The following is a 24,967-nucleotide window of genomic DNA, read 5'->3' on the forward strand; positions in this document are numbered from 1 at the left end:
TAAAAGTTGTTTATTGACGACTCTAAACAGTCGTTAATGCTTATAAAAGAGTCGTTAACTTCTACTAAGAGCCATTAATGGCGGAGATACATTAAAGAAGTTAACGACTCTTTTATAAGCATTAGCGACAGTTTAGAGTCGTCAAGAAAAAACTTTTAAAAAGTAACGACTCTTGGTGTCGTTTTTGAAAGATTAACGACTGTTAAGAATCGTTATTGGAAAACGTCACTACCTAACGACTTTTCATGCGAGTCTCAGAAAAAAAAAATTGCAAACAAGAAATTTGAAAAAAAAAGTTAAAATCAAATTAAGTGAGATTAATACTAATTAAATAAGGATAGATTATCCATTAACTAAAATATTTGGATAAGGGGTATTAAAATTAGGTTTGGGTGACCTTTTTTGTCTTCTAGTGTGAGGCCCCTAATTAGTTTTCGGGACCCTCAATTAAGCTTTCTTTTGAAACCTTGTGGTTTACGTCCCCTCGTGTTTCACTCGTGTTTTGGGAAGACTTCTTTCGTTGCTACGAAACTCCAAACAGTTAGAACCAGGTTATTGGGAAGTAGGTTCGGGAAAAAAATATCCATAATTTGGTTTGAGTCTTTATTTTTTCGCAAAATTGGTCAAAAAGACCAAAACAAATATTTCCTGGGTGAAACGGACTGCTAGGTTTAGATACGGTTTATATGGACATTAAACAGAAAAATACTGTTCATTTAGCCAAAATGGATATTTGACCCAGGAAAATAAAAAAAAAAAATATCAATCACCTAAAATACCCCTTTTTAGTCTAACAGCAACCAAAACTCCACCAGTTGTGCGTGCTTCTTAACTGCAACACCTAAAATACCACTTTTTAGGCTACGACCAAGCAAAGCAGACACCTCAAAATTAGCCTGGAACAGGAAGTTCGGATAATCTGGAAAAAAAAAATCAGAGCAGTCTAAACAAGTGCCGACAACACCTACCTGAGTGAAACGAAAATGTTATCAAAAAAAAAAATCACATCCTGACCCTCAGCATCTCTAAAGTGCGGATAAACATACAAACCAATAAGTCCAACACCTACGCATATTGTCTACAGTTATACATAGTGCTTGCTCCATTAGACAAACCAGTTGGAGGATTAGATTTTATCGGGTTCGCACATTGACAAAGCAGTTGGAGGATTAGATTTTTCCGGACTCACCCTACAAAAACAGAGGCTATGATATTGCATCAACATTGCTGAAGCACACGTGTATTTTCCGGACTCACCCTACAAAAACCGAGGCTATGATGTTGCATCAATATGAGTCTGTTTTGTCGTAAAACAACTTCACAACTCAGAAGAGACAAACTCCAATCAAGGAATTCGACGACAAGATAAGATGCAGGTCAGCAATATGTAAAAGATATTACCATATTTTACACCGTCCTGAAAGTCGAGAATAACAAGTACTCCTTCGTATAAGTTCAGATGAGCACTCCATATTGCATTTCTTGCATAACGAATGACACATATGTCAGTTGGACGACAAAATTAGTCACATGATCAATGGATCTCAGCATGTACAACAACCATATGATCAGTTACTTTCTATGACTTTGTTTGCTAACAACAAAATGGAATAAACTTAATGAAGATGGAAGCAAGACAGAACACCTAACAAAATCTATAGTAGGAGAAATCATGATGCAGATACTGCCATATCTCAAACAACAATCTACCACATACAAGCAGATCAATGCTCATTCAAAACTATGCAGCAAACAAAAAGTCAAATTTTACCGGAGAAGCTCCATAATCTCGACAAAAAACTTCAGGCTAACGAAACCAATATAATAAGCGAAGATAATCCAGAATATACAAACTGCCATGTATCACATATAGATAGAGAACCAAAAGTGCTCCACAATGCATAATGAGAAAAGTAAGTTAAAACTCTCAGTGACCGATGCAATTCTGCGTCTTTAAACACCAAGCTGGCTACTATCATCGGTGAAAAATAGAGGCTTAGAGCTAACCACGCCATGTCAAAACAAATCATTCAATTATCAAAACCACTAGAACATTAAGGGAACAAAGACAAGATAAGGCAAACAAAATCACGGAAACCATCAATAAAAACTACAAATCATTTACCTCCCAAGCAACCACGACATTATTCACATAAGCTAATCCTGGGTTTAGTCATAACACGAGTCCTGAAGGCAGATTATCCTTTTTACTTTAAAGTAAGTGTTGCATCAATATTGCCTGCCTTGCATCATATTGCACAAGTCAATATCTCATCATATCGAGCTAGTGGAGTAGTCAGGTTGGACTAAAACAAAAATAAATGTATTAGAAACTAAACCAGAAACACACTTTATGATTAAATAATAACGATTATGAAACCGTCTTTTACAGCCTTAGTAATATCTTCTTCTCTTTTATTGAAAGTAATACCTTAAAAAAGTTATATTACATTCTACTACTAGATGAAATTGGTTTCATCCTGAGTATTTTCACGAAATAAAGTTATATCAATGAGTGATCTATATGAAACTGATTTCATCGTGAGTATTTTGACGAAAACACAATTATATCACATACTATAACTAGATGAAACCAGTTTCATCCTAGTATAACATGGATGAAACCAATTTCAGGTCAATCCAAAACAGGATGATACTGGTTTCATCCTAGTATAACATGGATAAAAACAATTTAAAACACAATTATATCACAGACTATAACTAGATGAAACCAGTTTCATCCTAGTATAACATGGATGAAACCAATTTCAGGTCAATCCAAAACAGGATGATACTGGTTTCATCCTAGTATAACATGGATAAAAACAATTTTAGGTCAATCCAGAACAGATGAAACCAATTTTCATGTTACTATCAAACATTGATGAAATCAATTTCAAAACAAACTAATTCGCTAATTTCATCATCACTGTCATTGTGGAAGGAAAATCAGGAGAATTAAGGCAGGTAACGCCTAAACACCAGTTTCATCAGTGTTTACACAAGAAGAAAAAAACAGAATGAAATTTCACTCATAAAAATGATTCATTTCTGAAAATTAAGGTAGTTTACATCAATTCCTGTGGAATTGATGAGTTCGGTTAATAAAATCATGAAAAAAAAATTAGGATCGAGAAACTTACCAGTGAATGGAGAACTCTAATTTTGGTTGGAAGAAAAAACCCTAAGTTTGGTTTGAATGAATTTGAGAACTCTCCATTTAATTAGGGTTGCCGGTGTTTTTGTGGTGGTGGTGGTATCAATGTTGACGATAATGTTGATGTTTGCGGTGGTGGAGGAAGGTGGTGGTGTTGGTTGTAGTTGTTGTAGATGTTGATGGTGGTGGTTGTAGTATTGTCGATGGTGGTGCTGATAGATCTGGTTATAGAGATGGATAAACACGATGTTGTCGACGCCGTTGGTGTTTTCTAGTAGTAGAGATGGTGGTGGTGGTGTCGATGTTGGTGGTGGAGAAATTTGATGTCTGTCGATGGTGATATTTGGTGTTTCTGGTAGTGGAGATGGGATTAACGGAGGTGGAAGAAGATGAAGGCGTTGGTGGTTTTGTTGAAGAGAGAATAAGAACGAGTTAAGGTTTTGGTGGACGTGGCAGGGTAGTTGTGTCCATTTCAATCAAAAGATTCTTTTGGTCAGTTGACCCAGACGAAATCTCTACATGTCCATTTGGCCAGGAAACACCCATTTTTGGCTATATAGCCCATTTTCTCTTATTTTTTTGAATTTTCTTCCTTGATCTTCTATCCTCTCTAACAGTGACATCTTCTTTCATTTATGAGAAACTAATTTGGACACACGACGGTTTATTACTGGTGGGACACAAGGAGACACCCAAGTAGGTCACAGACAATCCGAAGCCCTTATATTTTTTTTTTTTGAAGCATGAATTGTATTATGCTAATTAAAGGGCGCTACTACACAAGGATATACAATACCGAAAGATTCACATGTTACAATTGAAATGGTATGCCATGAATCTAAAGTAGCAAAACAAAGCAAAACATGAGTATCGGTCTTCGAATCAGAATTGCACCGGGGGAGGTGTTGGTATCGAAGGCATGAAGACCTTCGTTCAATGATTTCCATAAGAAAAGATGTACTTTTGATGGACACGATGAGTCCTAGTTGATGAAATAGGAATTCGATGTGCTTGATTGAAGGTGCTAGTCATGCACTTACGACCATATGTCGAGGTGTGATGCCCAAACGTTAACTGTCTATCTCTTTTTCTTCCGGCTTGATCCATCAGGTGGTATTTCCCAGAGAATACAGAGGTTACAACTGCTATTAAAGTTACTAAAAGCCTAATACTATAGACTGAAATATAGAAGCAACGAGAATTACAGACCCAAACTAGGTTACACTACAAAGCAGCGACAATTTACTAGAAACTAAATGCAAAAACTGAAGTTAAAAGGTCTACCGGCCCAAAGAAACTATATTTACTGTCTACTGCTATAATTTGTGATACGATTGAAGTCTTCATGAACATTGTTGATTGGTGATGCAAAAGAAGATGTTGCATGGTTCATTGAGTTAGCTTGCTCAAGGCCCATAAGGACACACAATTAGTCGAAGAATACGAAGCTTCTACCATGAGTACTATTTTCAAATTTGTTTGTTGAAATCCAAACTTATTTGTTTAGTTGTTTTTTTTTGATATGATATTTTTTTAGTTATGGATAATTATCAGGGCCGTCCAGAGCCGATCCAGAGTTGATAAGGACCTTGTGCGAACTTAATTATAGTATATGGTTAAATTTTTTCTCGATAATGTAATACACCATTAAAAAATCAATTTGTTATCAATAACTAATAAAAACAAAAATATGATGAGGAAAAGTCCTTTTAAAAATTTTCAATAATTGAATCGGACGTTAAATTAAAATTTTATATCCAATTTTAACATATTCCTTCTATCCCATTTTGGATGAAGGTTTAGTTTGAGGTGTAAATTGGGCCGTGCTAGCACAAGCACATATGTTTCCTATATATAAATTCAAATATAATAAGTTATTTTTTACTCTTAGCATGATTCATAGTTAATGAAAAAAAGAAATGAAATATATGTCATAAATTTTCGCTAAATATCACCAAGAAACTGGCAGTCTAGTGGTTGAGTCCTTTGCCCAACGCGCTAATCGTTAAGGGTTTGAGGCTTTCTGGGGTATTTTTGATTATTTTGTTATCCGAACTGAATTGTGGTAAAATGAAATTGTAAAAACAAAATTTTCCATTTCTTCATTTCCGCGAGTGCCAATAAAGTGTCCGGGTCTCAATTTGCTGATTTATTTCAAATTAAGGTTAACTCATAAAATTTACCGATTGAATATATTGAATTGTACGAATATCGGGAGATGAGAGCTTTAATGATACCTACTAAAAATACCAAAATTCTTTCTGAACCACCAAAATACCAAAAATTTCAGGGAGGATCCGCAATCGTTATGATGACTCACCACCATGACTGGTCGTGGTCGGTCTCCTCTTTCCACCATGGCCGGTCCCTCTTCATATATATATATATCAATTATTTATTCAATTCATCCTCAACGATCCATTATGGTGTATCTTATTTTCACCAATTAAACTATCATCGATACAACGTCTAGTCGGTCTACCACTACCAATGGACTGTCCTTTTATCCATTGGTCGGTCGCTATCTGTACTATTATTAGGTTTTACTACTTAATGCTCCGCGGAGCATAATTTTAGTTAGGATTAAACAACGATTAATTCTTTTTACACCAAATCCTCCGCAATCGATTTTGGTGAATCCGCTGCAAAGCACTCGGATACCGCACGTCTGGTCCGTCACCACCAATGGTTGGTCCCCTCTATCCAAATAGTCGGTCTACCACTACCAATGGACTGTCCTTTTATCCATTGGTTGGTCGCTCTCTGTACTATTATTAGGTTTTACTACTTAATGCTCCGCGTAGCATAATTTTAATTAGGATTAAACAACGATTAATTCTTTTTACACCAAATTCTCTGCAATCGCTGCAAAGCATTCGGGTACCGCACGTCTGGTCCGTCACCACCAATGGTAGGGCCCTTCTATCCAAATTTCTCCTTGGTCCATCACTTATCAAATTAGGGTTTTATACTTTATGCTCTGCAAAGCATAATACTAATTAGGTCTGAGCACCAATAAATTTTATACTGATCAAACTATTAATAATTTAATATTCGATCTTGCTACCAATATTTTAATTAACAAATAAATTGGTCAAACTACCAATATTTGGTTGATATGCGAAGCATCATATTGATTCAACTGTCAATATTCAATTCCTCTGAGAAGCAATATCTCATATTGATCCGGCTATCAATTTTCCATTGGTTCATCAACTAATATTTCATTAGTCTATCTACCAATATTTTAATATCATACTCATTTGTCATTTAGACTACTCATGGCATGGTGGACCAAGGATGAATATTCTATAATTACTCAACATTATTCATCTTCATTTGATTTCCTGTCAAATGCTTGACACATCAAGATAAATATTGGTCTATCGATTTAACAATTTCATAAGTCTTGTACTCATCTATTCAAATCATTTGAATATCATTGCTTCCCCAGATGACACAATGACATGTCATAATCATCAACAATCCATCAGACAACGTCGTCTACGGTGTGCAAAGCATCATTGCTGTCTCAGCAGACACCTTATGCTTCATCATCATAATAATGAGTCACAAAGCATTTTAACATTCAATATTCATTCTCGACTCATCAAGATAAGACTCACGATCTATCTAAGCCAACGATTGACCAAATAAATACTCGTCCGCAAAGCAGACTTCACATGAGACATCAATCATGTCACATGGGGGGATATTCACTAAGGTTTTGACCTGGCGACCTACACCACATGCGATGTAGTAATACATCCACGATGAGAAAGTGAGTAGGTCATGTAGGCAGTTGAAGGAGTAAATGGATTAGTGGACTGACAATTACCAAGTATCCCTCACAAAGCGGAACTTGGTTCAACCATGATTCTCAACTTCCCTACTCTTTCACTCCTTTTCAACCGTCACTACTTACTAGATATCAACGTGTTAACTACCTCTGCTAAAAATAGGTTCATCAATGTAGCTATGATACAAATAATTAAGAATTCAAGCGTAAGATAGTTTACCATTATCACATATAGAATATTTCTCTCGGTTTAACACAGAGAAATCATCTTCAAAGCAGTCTTACACATCATCCAAAATCAATTACCATTGATCTCACATGCTCTCAGATTTTCTCCCTATAGATCGACCATTCTCCTTCCTTTGTGACAGTATTGAATATGGAACTTCCATTTCTTGCTTTAGGCCAGAGTCTTACATATTGATCTCTCGACTCGAATTACTCCCATGCAATGCATCTGTTAAACGTTTTAGATGATTTTTTTTCATCGATCATCTACCTACTCCACCATTTTAGTCTTTAGCCAGTAAATCGTTTTTACCCATCAATAGGCGAAAGAATTAACCTATGATCAAAATTATTCTTTTACTCTAAAATCTATTCCTTAACCTAAAAATTATCCAGGACACAAAATCTATTGTATGATCCCCATCACCTCTTCTCTTCAACACACTGAAAAACCTTAGCGCTGCTTGAGTATTTACTACTCAGCTCTTCTCCTTTGGAGTGGATGTGATCAGGAAAAACACTCTCAGATTTGTTTCATTCGCTCCTTCATATCTAGTTGTCACTTAGATTTTATTTTCGATTGTTCTTTATTTCCTTCGCCCTGTAGTTTTAGGTTTCAGTTTGGGGATTTTTTTCGATTGTGATCATCTCTGTCTCTTGTGAATCTTATGTTTTCAAATGATGAATGTATCTTGTGGTATGATACTTCTCAAAATAATTCCTTATCTAACAACAACAAAAGCATCCGTAACAACTTCAATAGAAGCAACATCATCAACCAAAGCGTAATAACTATAATAACTTAAACAACATCAGGAGCAAATTTGAGTTCTTACATCAACAACTATATCCGAAACTCCTATGCCGGATGTGGTAGATTCAGACAGACTTCCAGCGATTTACTCTGATTTAAATTTCCTTGGTTACCTTTATTACGTTGTTACTAATACCCGTGAGAGATGGTTGGTCATTTTATCATGTTAACATTATTGAATTGCACAATTTTATTAATCAGTTTCGTTTTGTTTAGAACAATCCAAACGATACCATCTAAACTTGCTTTCTGATCGAAGGTTACTGATTTGGATGTAATATCTTTTTCCGTCCTTATGTTTCAGAGAATTCGTTTGAACTTCAATGCTTGTCCGTTAATCTCTGATGATAATTTGTCCGGTCAGTCTTGCAATGTGTTTGATCCCGCTTTAGCCGTGTAACTTAAATTTTTATCTTTGAAAAAAAAATCAACACAAATATTTGCATTGTGCCATGGATGTACACTTCTAAGGAAGATCTAAATATGCTTTATCTCGTGTAAGCCCTATATCATGCCTTATTACCTAAAATGTGCACAATGAGCAGATCTATCCGATGCAAATATGGTAATCGTAGTTTCAATATGGATCATGGCTCAACCTCTGCCATATGAGCCGAATTTTACTTAATAAATAAATAACAACCCATAAATGAGGGATTTATGCCCTTATTTGGGGGAAATACCATATCCTATGGGGTTGGGAATTCCCCTAAACCTCTTGTTGATGGTGGTTTTTAGCTTAGGGTTAAAATCATAAAACCTTGCATCTGATGTGACGTCACTCTGCAAAGAAACGGTATCGTGAGTGCTAACCTGTCCACCGACATATTTATTGAACCGTTCAATATATCTACATGAAATTTATCCAGACTGGCGAGTGTAGCAGCCATCCTAGATGTCATGTAAATTTTGGTGCCTTGCCTATATTTAGGTTCCTTTGAATGCCTTCTATGCTATGTTCTCCGTCTGAACCCTTAATGTTGATATGGCATCACGATTTGTGTTCACTCGCAGCAGGGTAGCACGAATCTCCAAATATCAAGGATAAGATCTTTGCATAAGGTATTCAATCAGAAAAGCATGCTGCTCTCTGGAAATGAACTTAAAAGAACTCTGTGTCAACACATAGAATTCAATTAATTGTCCTGACTAACTTGCAGAAGTTAGGGTTTCGCGCCTCGCGCAGTATACCAGACCTTGCTTGTCAAAATTAAGCATAAAAAAACTAGGTAATTAATCCGCCATGGATTGGCAGGTGCAAAACCTCGCCCAGAATCAGAAAAACAAGGAGCCGTAGAAGCAAATGGAGGCGTGTCCATGCTTTAGGCCAGCTGGCGCCACTTACCATTGGCCACCACCCATCCTAATCCGACCTTATTTCCATCGACCAATCAGGTCGCTTTAAATCCTCCACAGTGCACTGGAAGTGTGGCCACGCCTTAGCTTGCCGGACCCACTTCCCATCGACCAATCAGGTCATTTTAAATCCGCCACAACGCACTGGAAGTGTGGACACGCTCTAGCTTTCCGGCCCCACTTCCCATCGACCAATCAGGTCGCTTTAAATCCGCCACAACGCACTGGAAGTGTGGTCACGCCCTAGCTTGCCGGACCCACTTCCCATCGACCAATCAGGTCGCTTTAAATCCGCCACAACACACAGAAAGTGTGGCCACGCCCATGCTTGGACGACTTCACTTCCCATCGACCAATCAGGTCGCTTTAAATCCGCCACAACGCACAGAAAGTATGGCCACACCCATGCTTGGATGGACCCACTTCCTATTGACCAATCAGGTTGCTCTAAACTCGCCACAGATTTGAAAAGGAGAAAACCACGCCAGATGGTCGCAAAGATAATTGGCTTCCCAAAACCCGCGCCCACATGCCAAGCAGCATGCCAAACTCGCAAAACGCGCATGCCAGGTGCACATGCCAAGCAGCATGCCAAACTCGCCAAACGCGCATGCCAGACGTACATGCCAAGCAGCATGCAAAACGCGCATGCCAGACGCACATGCCAATCGGCATGCCAAACATGCCAAGCAGCATGCCAAACTCGCCAAACGCGCATGCCATACACACATGCCAATCGGCATGCCAAACATGCCAAGCAGCATGCCAAACTCGCCAAACGCACGTGTCAGACGCACATGCCAATCAGCATGCCAAACATGCCAAGCAGCATGCCAAACTCGCCAAACGCGCATGCCAGGCGCACATGCCAATCGTCATGCCTAACTTTCCAAACGCGCATGCCAGACACACATGCCAAACAGCATGCCATATATGCTAATTAGGGTTTCGCCATGCTAAACCCTAATTTAGACAAAGTTTCCAGGCGCGGATAGAAGGTAGCCATAATCAACGGCTATCCTTCCTCATGAGATGCAATCTCAGCCATCCAAGTTCGCCACCGAGCTGACAGACTTGTGGCAACTTTCTGGCGACCAGCCGCCTAAGACATGCCGGCCATGCCGCAATGCCACTGGCGCGCGCTCAAAGCGCCACTATGCCATCATCAGGCGCCAACAGAAGGTAGCCATAATCAACGGCTACCCTTCCTCATGAGATGCAATATCATTCATCCAAGTTCGCCACCAAACTGGCAGACTGGTGGGAAGTTTCAGAAGATCAGTCAAGACGAGCCTAAAAGCATCACATACTATTTTCCTGCGGCAAGTCTCTTGATTTTGGCTCGCCACACATAGCAAAATGCTACATGTTTTCCACAGAAAACACTCGAAACATCAAACATGTCCCAAACTGGGGGATACTCATTAGGGTATTGGTCTGGCGGTTTACAACGTGCGGCGTGCAATACGCCCGTTACAAGAAAGTGTCATAAAGTGGGGCGGTTAGTAATGGCAAAGAGTAATGGCGTGAGAGGATCCACCTCCCTCATTATGGAAACATAAATCCCGACGTTAAACGTTACTCTTCCACCACTCAATCGTTCCACTTCCTATGAGACCAGGTTACGTTTTATTGCGACTTGTATAAATAGGTCTCACCTATTTCCGAAAAACAACAAGTTTTGGTCAGGAGAACAATACGACATCCAGAAATCATCTGATAGCTTTTCATCCAGCTAGCCAGTTCAACTTTCTGATACAAGTCAGGAAACACCCACACTCCTAGAATCAACTATTCTGGTCTCAACACTTTCTTCGCTTCCCTCTTTAAGACCAACCCTTCTCCTTCACTTTGTGACCGAAGCAAGCCTGGAACGACCATTTCTTGATTTAGGCCAGGATTGTACAGATTGATCTGTCGAATCAAAAGTACTCCCGTGCAGTACATTTATTTAGGGTTTAGACTCGTTTCTCATCCACACACCCAAAATTACCAAAATCAGCATAAACGGTTTTCACCCACAAACACCTCTATTCCCTATCCCATATATAGGGAATTTGATATGGAATTTGGGAATAGGTAAAATGTTAATCGATATGTGAACTATCTATCGATCGGTATAATGATCACCGATTAATTTTGTATTGAATGCACCAAGCATTAACCGGTCGGTTAACATTTCACCGATTGTTGAATGCTATAGGAAAAAAAACTAAAAAAGATAAATTTCTTGGTAAACAGATCTCGACCGTGGATTACTAACCCCATAGTGTAACATTCAACCGATCGGCAAACTCTTTAGTTGTAACACCATTAAACATGGTGATACCTTACTGTTTTACACGTCGATTTTCTTTGCTGCCACCTCGGATTTTAAGAAAATTCCTCCTTCCCTCGTTGGAGATGGTCTTAATCCATAACCTGCCCAGGAAAAAAAAATTGAAAAATAATCCGGGAGACTCGTTCGAGATAAAAACACAGTTAAAGCTGAAAGAGTGTGATTATAAGATTCATAATTTTAGAACCAACCGAAAGTAGAAACCATTCAGAGCATGTGCATCGGTTTAAATACCTTATCTGAATCCTAGTAACCTGGTGACTTTTGCTTCACCAAGGGCATCATATTAATGGGACCCTTATGACCTTACAATATTCACGGGCACCTTGAGCTTGCACAAGGTTGTTCAGGTCTTTTAACAACAACTATTCTAATCTGGCCTTGTTGTGCCCCTCTCCCCAGTATCATGCCACTTCCAACGAATTGAATGTATTCATATATTCTTCCTCCTCTTTTTTATCTAACCAATCCAAAAGTCTTCCTTTTGTGTTCTCCAGCTCTTCTTCCTCTTCTTCAATGGGGCAACAAGAAGAAAGCTTCACAAGTCCACTGTTGGGCTGCTATGTTCATCCACCAAACAATAATCATGATCATCATCAACAACATCAGAAAAGAGAAAGAAGAAGAAGTAACTGGTACAGAATTGTCTGTGTTTCGATTGCTATCTTAACAACAGTTATACGTAAGTTCCTCTAATTAGAAAACTAATCATTATCTTCTTTTGTTGATGATTAGTATATCAACACCCTTATCTTGCTTAATTTGATTCTCTCAATTGTTTTTGAAGAATTTTTCTTAATTTTTTTCTTCAGTTCAAGTTTAATAGTACTAGTTTATTACTGAACGAATTCTCTTGTCAGTTGAACTAGTGCTGGTTCATTAATCATTTTAGTAGTGTTTATGGTTTTGGGTAATCCAATTTTTTGATCAAAGTGATGTTAATCAGCTTGATAGCATTTATTTTTGTTTGTTTGGGTAATCCAATTTTTGATCGAATATGATGAACATATGTCTACGTCGGGGGCCATCTGTATTAAAAATGACCGATGGTTACATTAAAAATGAGACAAATGTGGGGCCAGAATTTTTAATACACGCCAGTCTGACATTATCAAGTGGAAAATTGGAATCTCCAACAACTTTTGAGTTGTGGTTTACGCCTCGTGTTTCACTCGTCTTTTTCTTTTCTTTTGGAAAACTTCTTTGGTTGGGTTGAAATTGTGAAAACAAATTTTGTCGTTTCTCTCTTTCCGACAGTGCAATAAGCGGCTGGGTCTCAGTAGTCAGTTCTGCTAATTTGTTTCAAATTGTACTGACAGGATGTATTTGTATTTGTAGTGGTAGGAGTAGGTGCTAATTCAATTATATGGGGATTGGGAGATGAGAGCTTTAATGACATCAAGTATGGGAATACAAAAGAAGCTAACGAGGGAAGCGCGGTTGAGTCTGAGCATGGGGTTGTTGCTGCAGACGATGGCCGTTGCTCAGAAGTTGGTGCAGCGGCACTTAGGGACGGTGGACATGCTGTCGATGCTGCAGTGGCGACGGCATTGTGTCTAGGTGTTGTACACCCAATGTCAAGTGGAATTGGTGGTGGAGGGTTTATAGTTGTAAGAGATTCATCGACCTCAAAAAACCAAGCTTATGATTGCAGAGAAACTGCGCCTTTAGCTGCATCACAGGTTCGAAATTCTCCTTTCTGCTAACTGCTTGACCATGGTATGGTTAATAAACATGGCATAATGCAAATAGGATCTAATGTATGGTTAATGAACAGGACATGTATGCAAAGAACCCAACGGCCAAGATTCTTGGTGCATTGTCAATGGGTGTACCAGGTGAGATAGCTGGACTTCATGCAGCATGGCTAAGACATGGAAGATTACCTTGGAGCAAGCTTATCCAACCTGCCATAAAACTCGCGAAAGATGGATTTTTAGTCACTCGTTGTCTTGCAAAGTACATTAAAGATGACGAAAACAAGATTATGGCCGACCCTGGGTTAATAAAAGTTTACTCACCCAACGGCAACTTGTTGCAAGACGGTGACACATGTTATAACATTGAACTTGGAAATAGTTTAGAAATGATCGCGAAACAAGGGCCTCAAGCATTCTATAATGGGACCGTAGGCGAGAAACTTGTTCAAGATGTGAAAAAAGCGGGAGGAATTTTAACAATGGAGGATTTGAGGAATTACAAAGTTGATGTAAGTGATGCAGTGTCTGTTGATGTCATGGGATTTACCATACTTGGAATGCCTCTTCCTTCAAGTGGTACTCTTGGGATCTCTCTGGTATGTCATTTCCTTTTATTTTTGTTTCTGGTTTGTGCAAACAATTTGAAGTCCTTGGCGTTATTTTCACACCAAAATAAAATTTTCTTTTTTCATTTGAGCATCAATTATAATGTCTACTCCACGAGTAAATTTTTTAACAGAACTATGATGATATTCAGGTCCTAAACATATTGAATAATTATGGATTGGCGGATATTGAAAAAAGTCCGTTGGGTCTTCATCGGTTAATCGAAGCTCTGAAGCATATGTTTGCAATTAGAATGAACCTCGGCGATCCAAAATTTGTCAACACAACACAGTATGAATCCGAAATGTTGTCTCCATCATTTGCTGCAAAGCTTCGGGACAAAATACTTGATAATACTACATTTCCCCCAGAGTACTACTTGAACAAGTAAGAATTACTTGCATTATAAAAAGAGTTTTACTTTGTCCTTTGAAATTACTATTTCAATAACCTGGTTTATTCTGATCCGATTCATTCATAGATGGAGTCAGTTGCAAGATCATGGAACTAGCCATTTCTGCATTGTTGATGCAGACCGAAATGCTGTGTCGATGACAACTACTGTAAACCGTGGATTTGGTGGCGGTGTTCTCTCACCTTCCACGGGTATTGTGCTCAATAATGAAATGGATGATTTTGCAACGCCAACAGAAGAAACGGAAGATGGACTTCCTCCAGCTCCCGCAAATTATATTCAACCAAACAAGAGACCCTTATCTTCAATGACCCCAATTATCATTCTCAAGGTGCATCATCACTGTTCAGCTTTATTTTTTTTTTATTTTGAGATTAAGAATTAACTACTTTTTACAACCCAACACCCCAATTCAAGTATTCTGCCGTAAGTTTTTTTTTGTAATTCATACGTAGGGCAATCAATTAGCCGGTGTCATTGGTGGTAGTGGCGGGATGTACATTATACCGGCTGTGTTACAAGTTTTTCTTAACCGTTTTATCATTGGAATGGAACCTCTGCAAGCAATCCAACACCCAAGAGTCTACGTCAAGGTATTTCTCTATTCAATCACGTTTTATTTTATATCCATAATGACTGACTAATTTCCGGAGTAGTGCAGTGTTCCTGCTAATGCTAACTAGTACCAACAAGGAATTTTGCATGCAAGTTCCTATGGAGTTTAATTTTTTTCCTTGTATGGGTGTATGCAGTTAATACCAAATGTGGTGTTTTATGAGAACTGGACAACCATTTGTGGGGAGCACATAGAATTCTCAGAGGAGAACAAGAGTTTCTTGAGGGATAGAGGACATGCATTGATGAGTAAAGCAGGTGGGGCGATTACTCAACTTGTTGTGCAGACCTTTCAAACCTCAACAAGAACAAAGTTAGATGGAAATGATCATCATCAAGGGGTTCGCAATGGTATCCTAACTGCTGTGAGTGATCCCAGGAAAGACGGAAAACCTGCAGCGGTTTGATTTTAAATTCTATCGCTCAACTCGTTTGAGATACTCGTAAATACAAATGCGTGGATATTCTTTCGAAGGTGTCATTCAAAACACACAATCTGTCATAATGTTCATATTGGGAATCTAGTTCATAATGTTCACATTAAAACACAAACACTTTTTTTTATCGGTCAAGTAGAAATTTCACTGAAAAAAGGCACTTAAGAGGGTACCAACGGAACAAAAAAAAGGGAGTCGAAAGGGGATTCTGCTACCCAAGAAAAAATCACAAAAAATTACGGAAGCCGATATAATGAATCCCATTGAGAAATCACCGTATTAAAATACAAACACTATCGCAACAAAATTGAGAACATGCACTTAAAATTAATCGATTGTCAAAGACGTGCAACGAAACGTAAAAGCAATCATGATCTTAGCAATTTTCCATCTTTTAGAACCATTCTAATAAACTTATAGCATCAGTTTCTCCAAATCTTTCAAAGAAGTAACATTAGTTTCTCCCAAATCTTTCAAAGAAACAATGTTATGACAATGAGGAATTACTTCAATGTTCAAACCTTCCATACCCTTAGCTTTATTATCCCAAAGACCGTTTAAGGTTGAAGTTTTAGGGTCATCGCAACAGAGTCTCAGCACAAAAGGATTGTAGTGTTTGCACCACCACAATAGAACTTCATTGTTCCTTGTGATGGCGAAAGGCGAAATATGTGTCACTGGTATCTGTATACTAAACTCCTTAATCGAGTGCGACAAACTTTTGTTTTGGTTGTGCTGTTTCCGGTTACACTCTTTCTCGGCGTAACTAGCACCAGCGTTCACATTATTTTTCTTGTACATCCATATGTCAATGTGAGAAACTGTATGGTGAACCAAATACAAATTATCATTCCCTCCAAGCAACTTGAGTGAACGAAGAAAGTTTCGTGTTCAAGATCTCCAGAACGTGGCGATGCGATGTAATCAAACTTCTCATCTTGCATATCAAAGGCTATAACAAGATTTTCTTGCAACCAGTAAAGTGCTCCATTTGTGTAGATACCTGACAAAAAAGTATATATATGACGATCGATATATCCAATTTATCTCCACTCACCCTCAACAGTATATACATGCACATGACTCTTATTGGCATCGGAATAATATGTTGCAACAACCTTGAATTTATTAGTTGACTGACAGTAGCCAAACCCACTTGTTAAACGACGACCACCATTGGGAATCTTTTGGTTTGCTGTATCCCAATGCAATTCATAGTTATATTTGGGAAGAACGACACATTCTCCCGTTAAGGGGTTGCATACTAGAAAAGGTTCTGCGGCTTCTGCGACTCTGGCGTCTCTATTAAATTTGCGAAAACAAACGAAACCATTGCAAGATCCGACCATGATATCCCTCGTGGGGGCTTTCGTAGCAAAACTGCCATGTTCTATCTTTGAAAGAGTGTTGGGTGCAATAATCAAAAACAAGGAAAAAATCAAATAAGCAAAAGTTATTGATGCTTAGCTCCTTTATAGTGGAAGTGATCGATTTGATGAAACGAACGAGCTTCCCACATCTCCGCAACAGCAACAAGGCAAAACTTTGAAAAAAAAACAGAGTGAGTTACGTGTTCAACACGTTGCCCTTAAGACATTAGCGCCCGGCTACACTCAAGAGTGATGCTATAGCCCTCACAGGACGGATATCTTCAGGATAAAACACCCTAATACACCTACTACTAGCATATATAGTAGATGCTCAACTTGAGCTTGGCAACTCCGAAAAAACCATAAAGGAAAATCTCGAACGCTTGAGAAAATAATATAAAATATTTTTTCCCTTGGGGGTCCCTCCAAATATAGAGCAACCCCTTTCCCATAATTACAAAAGTAGTGAATTTGTTTATATAATTGACAAATACAACTTAAGAAGAAAAACTCCGCGGGGACTAAAAGATTTATATAGTTTCCTAAAACTACTAAAAATTGGAAACTCCACAATGTGGGACTAATAAGTTTCATTCACAAAAGAAAACAATAAATTATAATTTTTTATTAAAACTTTGAAAAGTTATTTTTTTTATTAATCGTTTTCCAACAATCCCCCACATGAATGAAAACTAAATAAAACATGAAAACACAGATAGATCTTGGTAAATCAACATCCCAACCTCACGATCCAAACAGACTGATTGTGCAAGTGTTGAAATCATACTAGTCATTTCTGCGTCCTCTCCCTCACACAAAAGTGTGTTGATCCCAGGGTCATACTATGGATTGCATAAATCATAATAGTATTGAGAGCTTTCATCTTTAGTTCTCACATGGTGAAACTATAGGTATCTTTCACCAAAGTGAAAAAGCATGAACTAGTGAACCCTTAGTGACCTTTAGGTCCTAAGTTCCAGTAATACCAAAACCATCAAAACCAAAATCACATAAAAAGCGCAGGAAATACCATTTTAGGCAGAGGTGTCCATGAGGTCTTGAACCTTTGCTTAGTGAGATATTACCGGAATTACTTGTTAGAGACAGTGAACTATGTTTTGAACTGCTAGCATTTGATGTAATTCGCGATAACAACCACGGGTGATATCTCCAAGATTGTTGCCAAGCTCGTGCCGTTTTGTCCAATTTGGCCCTGGACATATCCTGTTTCTCAGAATGCTCTAGAGAATCAAAGCTCATATTCTCATAGGAAGCGGCCCACTTCCTCATTCAGATAGGTGAGTTCCATAAAGAGTGTTACTGCTACACCCCACTTCAATCTTAAATTGAAACTATAGAACTCATTAAAACTTCTTAAAAGTCATCCTTCACATGCAGTCACACTATCACGTCTACACCATAGGGAAGGGACAGAGAATAAAATTCTCTGATAGTGTTTACCTTTACCCACCACAAATTAGTTGTCTCATTCGAAACCTTGATCTTGGGATCTCCAGTCAGCAAGGTTGAGTATCCTTCATGGCAAGTTTAATTTATGAGCTTAAGCCCCTTCCCCCTTGATGCATTTCTAACTATCTCTTGGGATAAACCTTTCGTCAAAGATTGTGCGATATTACTCTTGGACTTTATCCAATCAATGGAAATAATGCCGATTGAGATTAGTTATTTTCATCTTTAGCTATTATAGCTTGGCTAACACAATGTATAGATGTAGCTGGCACAGGCCTATGCCAGAGAGGAATGTCTTCTAAAAATCATCTTAGGCACTCGCCCCCCTCTCGTGCTTTATCTAACTCAATACTCTCGGATTCCATAATGAATTGAGCAATATATGTTTGTTTGTAAATCTTCCAAAAACAAACCCCCATGCTAGAGTGAAACATATCCACTCGTAGACTTAGACTCCTCTGAGTCAACTATCCAGTTTACATCACAAAGTCCCTCAAGGACAGCAAGATACCTTTGATAAATCATATAAAAGGTAATAGAGTATTTTAGGTACCATAATACTCTACTCAGTGCATCTGAATGCTATTTCTATGGACTACAATTATATCTACTTAACTTACTCACAATATAGGAAATGTCTGGACTCTTACAGTTCATTAAATTCATCAGACATCCTATAAATCTTGAGTATTTAAGTTAAGATACTCCATTACCCTTTTTTCTTGAGTCTACAAGAATAATCGTACGGAGTACAAGCAGGCTTACAATCACATTGATTGTATCTCTTAAGCACAAATTCAACATAATGAGAATGACTAAGACTACATATGTTAGATTATTTTCTAATCCTCATCCCTAAGATTACATCAACATGGCCTAAGTCTTTCAAGTCAACGTTCTCATTCAACGCATGTTTTTAGTGGAATTAATCACATCTATGTTTGTATCAAGTATAAGCATATCATCAATAACAAGCATACAATCACACAGGCATCCTTAACAAGTTACTTGTAAATATACTTTTCAGATTCATTAACTTAAATCCACTACACATTATCACATGATCAAATTTTCCATGTCACTGTTTACGTGCTTATTTTATAAACTATACAAATTTTGTTCAACTTATAAACTTTGTCATCATAACCTTTCACTACAAAGTCCTCAGATTGGTCTATGTAAATTTCTTTATCTAATTCACGATTTTAGAAAAGATGTCTTAACATCCATCTGATTTATCTCTAATTTGTTTATGACAGCAATAACAATTAGCATCTCAACGGAAGTAAATCTCGTCACATGTGAATAAGAATCAAGGAAATATACACATTCTTTTAGTTTATAACCTTTAGCTACCAACTTAGCCTAATATTTTTCCATAGTTCCATATACCTAATGTTTCCTCTTAAAGACTCATTTACATCTCATGGTCTTACTCTCTGGAGGTAAACTATAAACCTCCCAAGTCAGGTTCCGACGGACAGAGTCCATTTCACTAAATGAAGCTTCTTACCAGAATGGGGATTTAGTAGATATCAAAGTTTCTTTACAAGTCCAGGGCTTAGACTAAGTTAGGCATGTTATGAATCCGGCTTCATAAAAAGTCTCAAGTCTAATTGTTTTACTTCTCTTAGGCTCAACCTTAACTTCATCTTCCTTTAAGATAAGTTCTGACTATTTGAAAATAAATCTAGGGGATCAACAACACATCTTTAATGAGGTACAGGTTTAAGAATAAACATGTTCAAAGAACTCAACATCCCTAGATTATGTAATAGTATTCACAACAAAGTCATAAAAATCACACCAAAGTATTAAAAGTCGGAACACACAACCAAAAATCTATATGTAGAAGTATACTCAGCATACCCTATATGAAAACACAATCAACATTTTTGGTTTCTATCTAGTTCTTTTAGGAAGAGGAATGACAATCTTAGTCAAACACCCCCACAATTTTACATATTCATAAGAAGGTCATCTACCTTTCCATAAATCATATGGAGTTTCATCTGATCCTTAAGGGTACTATATTCAGGATATACTAGTTAAGAGGACTGCCTCCTCCCACAAGACCACAGGTAATCCTGAACTAATCAACATGGAAATTATTATCTCCTTAAGGATACAATTATTATGTTTAAGGCTTCTAATTGGTTTTCAACTTCAAGTTTATACATCTTAAGGCTTGTAAGGCATCATCCTTATCCCTAAGAAAGTATACAAGATAGTACCTCGTACAATCATCTACGGAAGTTATAAACCATCTTTTACCATAGTGGTTTTGGGTTGAACTCATGTCAACTAAGCCTAACTAAATTAATTTTAAGGGATTAGAATTACTATGAATATTTGTGCTAAAAGATTTTATAGCATATTCATTTCACTTTTGTGTTCAAGATCCAAACTAAATTTGGGTACGAAGCTTATGCTAGGAAGTTTATGCATTGAATTATAATTTTACGGTTCCAAGTCTACCATGCAAAACATTCAAAGACATACAAAAGAAAGCACAAGAATCAACTATGTTCACTTTATCAGATTTTCCTTCAAACTTATATAGACCCTAAGTCCTATAACTGTTGCCTAAAAATTCAATACCGTTAGTTATAACAAGTTTTCCACATTTAATTAAGATCTTCAATCTTTTACCATCTTCAAGAGAACATAATACAAGATTCTTTCATATGCTCGGAACATGAAAACTTCATTCAGTGTGAGAATATTACAGATATGAGCTTATGCTCGACCTTTCCTTTTTATGCAACCTCTGTCGCAGATGAGTTACTCATATAGAGTTTCTCGACATCCCTTATCCTATGATAAGAGGTGAACAAGTCTCTGTTTCAACAAACATACTTAGTGGCTCCAGAGTCCACCCACCAGTCTCTCACATTGGTTATTAAAATAACTTCCGACATCATGTCAATGAACTCGTTCTAATTTGTTTCAACTAAATTAGCATTAACTTTCTAATTATTAAGGTTTTATGCCAGTAATTTTACAAACATAAAAATCACCCTTAATTAAAGTAATGCCGGATTCAGTTTTACGAAACATACCTTTCTTATGAAGACTATGCTTAGAGTTGTGTTTGATGTTCTCGCCTTTGTCAGCTTTGGAAGACTTGTGTTCATCCACATGCTCCTGGTAGCCATGTTCCTTTTCAATTTCATGTCACAAACTTCATTTATACTCTGACCACGGACACGTTAATTTCCCAATCACCTAATACACCACATCTCACAAACCTTAGTTCAGATAAAATATGAGTTTTGAAGATAATATCTAGATTTATAAAAACTTCGTTTGAACCACCATATCAAAAAACTCATGGTTACCCCATAAAACTACTTTAGTTAACAACAAAATTCTGCCCGTCAGAATTTTTCAGGAACGTTTCTCTGTTTTGTAAAATATCAAAAAAATACTTTTACAAATCCAAAATTCTGAAATTTTACGTGGGAAACTATCAAGATGTCTACTACGTTTTGTCAAAATATTTTATCGAAATTCCTTCTAGGTTAAGAGATAAACTTGAAACTCTACAGCTGACCAAAAATTCGTTTTTGTTTTTCACTCCACAATTAACATCCATTATTCACAAACCAACCAACCATTTTTTATTATTACAAATAATAATGTCTTAAGTTTGTTGGGAGCAATAATCAAAAACAAGGAAAAATCAAATAAGCAAAAGTTATTGATACTTATCTCCTTTATAATGGAAGTGATCGATTTGATGAAATGAACAAGCTCCCCATATCTCCGCAACAGCAACAAGGAAAACTTTGAAAAAAACAGAGTGAGTCACGTGTTCAACACGTTTCCCTTAAGACGCTAGCGCCCGGCTACACTCAAGAGTGATGCTAAATCCCTCACAAGACGGATATCTCCAGGATAAAACACCCTAATACACCTACTACTAGCATATGTAGTAGATGCTCAATTTGAGCTTGGAAACTCCGAAAAAACCATAAAGGAAAATCTCGAACGCTTGAGAAAACAATATAAAATATTTTTTCCCTTGGGGGTCCCTCTAAATATAGAGCAACCCCTTTCCCATAGATTTCACAAAAGTAGTGAATTTGTTTATATAATTGACAAATACAACTTAAGAAGAAAAACTCCACATGGACTAAAAGGTTTATATAGTTTCTTAAAACTACTAAAAATTGGAAACTCCACAATGTGGGACTAATAAGTTTTATTCATAAAAGAAAACAATAAATTATAATTTTTTATTAAAACTTTAAAAAATTATTTTTTTTATTAATCGTTTTCCAACAAAGAGTCTTGCGAGTGTAGTAATAGTTCAGCTCTGTATGGTTATACTCATCTTCATAGAAAAGTTCTTCTCTAACTACCTCATGGATGCCAATTTTCCCACGAGAGAAAGCGAAAAAGAAACCTGCCTTTTCACTAGTCCTATAACGGAGGATTTCTCTCCAAGTTTTGAATACTCGTTTGGCATGTAAAGCTTCCTCGATAGGTGATCGAGAAAGTATGGTTTCTAACATATCATTGTGAAGATTCTCCATGTTTAAATTCTTCAGCTAGTTTTTTCTCGCTTTTCTAGAGTTTTTCTCTGCTATACGGCGAGTCAGCGAGAGAAGCAAACAATTTAACGTTTAATTATGTACCCTAAAGGCTTTAACGCCCAATCACTGTTGGGCCCTCTACAGGTAGTCTTGTGGGCTGTGCCAACACATTTCGATGTTACACCAATCGGTGGTAGATAGTTTTGGTGCTTATGGTGGCCGAGGTTACCGGCCTACACACACATCATCCAATTCCTGAAAAAGGTTATAATGGCGCTGGCATAAGTAGGAGCACTGCTTACATGCACAAACTAACTTCAGATAGCTTTTCCCGTAAACTTTTTGTTGTAAAAATGTATTCATCTTTATTTGTTTTGTTCGTAAACAAAATGTGAATCCAAAACACTGTTTAATGCACGAAAGATAACTACACACGATGATGGTTAAGAGGAAGGGGGGAAAATATGGTAGTGACTGGAATTTGGGATGCCTGGTGATTTTATTTTAAAAATTATCCATCCAGAATCAAAGACGTTTGTAGGAGTAAATATGTGACAGATGCACGTAGCAATATCCTAAACTATGAAGCACCATAAGGCGAACAGCGACGAAACATTAGATCAAACCTACGGATCTAGGTGAAGTAAATGAAATATCTACCACATCCGATCAGTAAGTGGAGAAGTGGAAACCGTGAGAAAAATCAACAACTCTATTTGAAGTAGATAACAAATCATTAAATACTACTGACTAGACACCCAGGACAACAGAAGGGCCAGATGAAGGTGGGCCCGATTACAGAAGACTAACGAGACACATGGATCGTGTGGAGTCTGGAGAGATCCATTGTCAACAGGCGAAGAGCCATTAGGACACCTGTATCTCGCCTGGACATAAGAATGAATAATGAACATCGGAAGTATTCAGTCGTGATCACCCGATAGGAACATCAAAGTTGATAGAATAGTCCAACACTGTAATCTTGTTGTATGTATGCCTTTGGCTATAAATATCCAGCGAAATAGTGAGGTTGAGGCAGGTTCCGAAAGTGAGCATGTAAAGAGATACACTAAGTGTAGTTATTTTTGGGTGTTTGGTAAGCATTACCATCATTGTGAGAAAGTAATAAGATTTATCATTCACCCTCGTGCACGTAGGTAATCATGTAGAACCACATATTTTTTTGATCATGACTCTTTACTTGTTTATCTTCATGAATCTCATATTGAATATTAGATGTATGATATTATATTTTCTACAACTACAACGTTAATTCAAAACTCAACGGCAATAGCAACCGTTTAAGTTGTTTTTGTATATTTTTAACCAATTCCATCACTTCCCTAATGATGAATAGGTCTTTTGATAAAATTAGCCTTTTTTAACTAAATTTTTTTTTTAAAATAATAACCTTTGGTTCCGTAAGTCATTTCACAGATTAGAAGTAATGTTGCTCATAATCTGGCAAAGAAAGATAAAAAAAAATAATGTCCTTTTGTTATTATGGCAACTACCGTCCAGACATTGTTAAATGGACGGAGAAAGATTATGTAATCATCAATAACAGTTGATCAATACAATCTTTTTGGTACCAAAGAAAAAAATGAAAAGAAAAACAGTGGTGAGTTTTTGCATCGATCCATCTAAAACTTTTATTTTATATCCTCGATATGAGCCTCAAATATCTTAGACTTGAATCCATCCATCTAGAGTAGTGTCATTTTCTTGCTCATGATGGCCAGTAACTAAGAATGTTATTAATTATATTTTGTGTGTGAGATGGTGCAGTTAATCCAAATGTGGCATTGTTTGAGAACTTTACCGCCATCCATGAGGAGCAAGAAAATATGAGTTTTTAGGTATTTATAATACGAATCTGTGGACAATATAGTTGCATCTGGCGCATTTACGTAACGCTAGATTGTATTGGTTCATTATATTGCTCTCATTTAAGATACTCGTAAATACAAATGCGTGGACATTCTTTCGAAGTATCATTCAAAACACACAATCTGTCATAATGTTCATATCAGGAATCTAATAATTCATCGTTCCACAACATTCAAAGCACAAAACTACTGCAATAAAATATGGCAAAACATTAGCATGACGGGAAATATA

The 24,967-nt window shown here is 37.2% G+C and overlaps 1 protein-coding gene across 1 annotated transcript; it reads left to right on the forward strand.

Annotated features, from left to right (window-relative positions):
- Positions 1-12,076: 12,076 nt before the first annotated feature.
- On the forward strand, positions 12,077-15,592 carry LOC113348072 (glutathione hydrolase 3-like). Its single transcript, XM_026591773.1, has 7 exons — positions 12,077-12,374; positions 13,031-13,374; positions 13,470-13,988; positions 14,150-14,385; positions 14,480-14,744; positions 14,869-15,006; positions 15,166-15,592. Exons 1-7 carry the CDS (start codon positions 12,209-12,211, stop codon positions 15,433-15,435), a joined length of 1,938 nt encoding a protein of 645 aa, XP_026447558.1. The 5' UTR covers positions 12,077-12,208; the 3' UTR covers positions 15,436-15,592.
- The last annotated feature ends 9,375 nt before the right edge of the window (positions 15,593-24,967 follow it).

The sequence above is a fragment of the Papaver somniferum genome, chromosome 2, assembly GCF_003573695.1.
Source record: "Papaver somniferum cultivar HN1 chromosome 2, ASM357369v1, whole genome shotgun sequence".
Taxonomy (NCBI): Eukaryota; Viridiplantae; Streptophyta; class Magnoliopsida; order Ranunculales; family Papaveraceae; genus Papaver; species Papaver somniferum.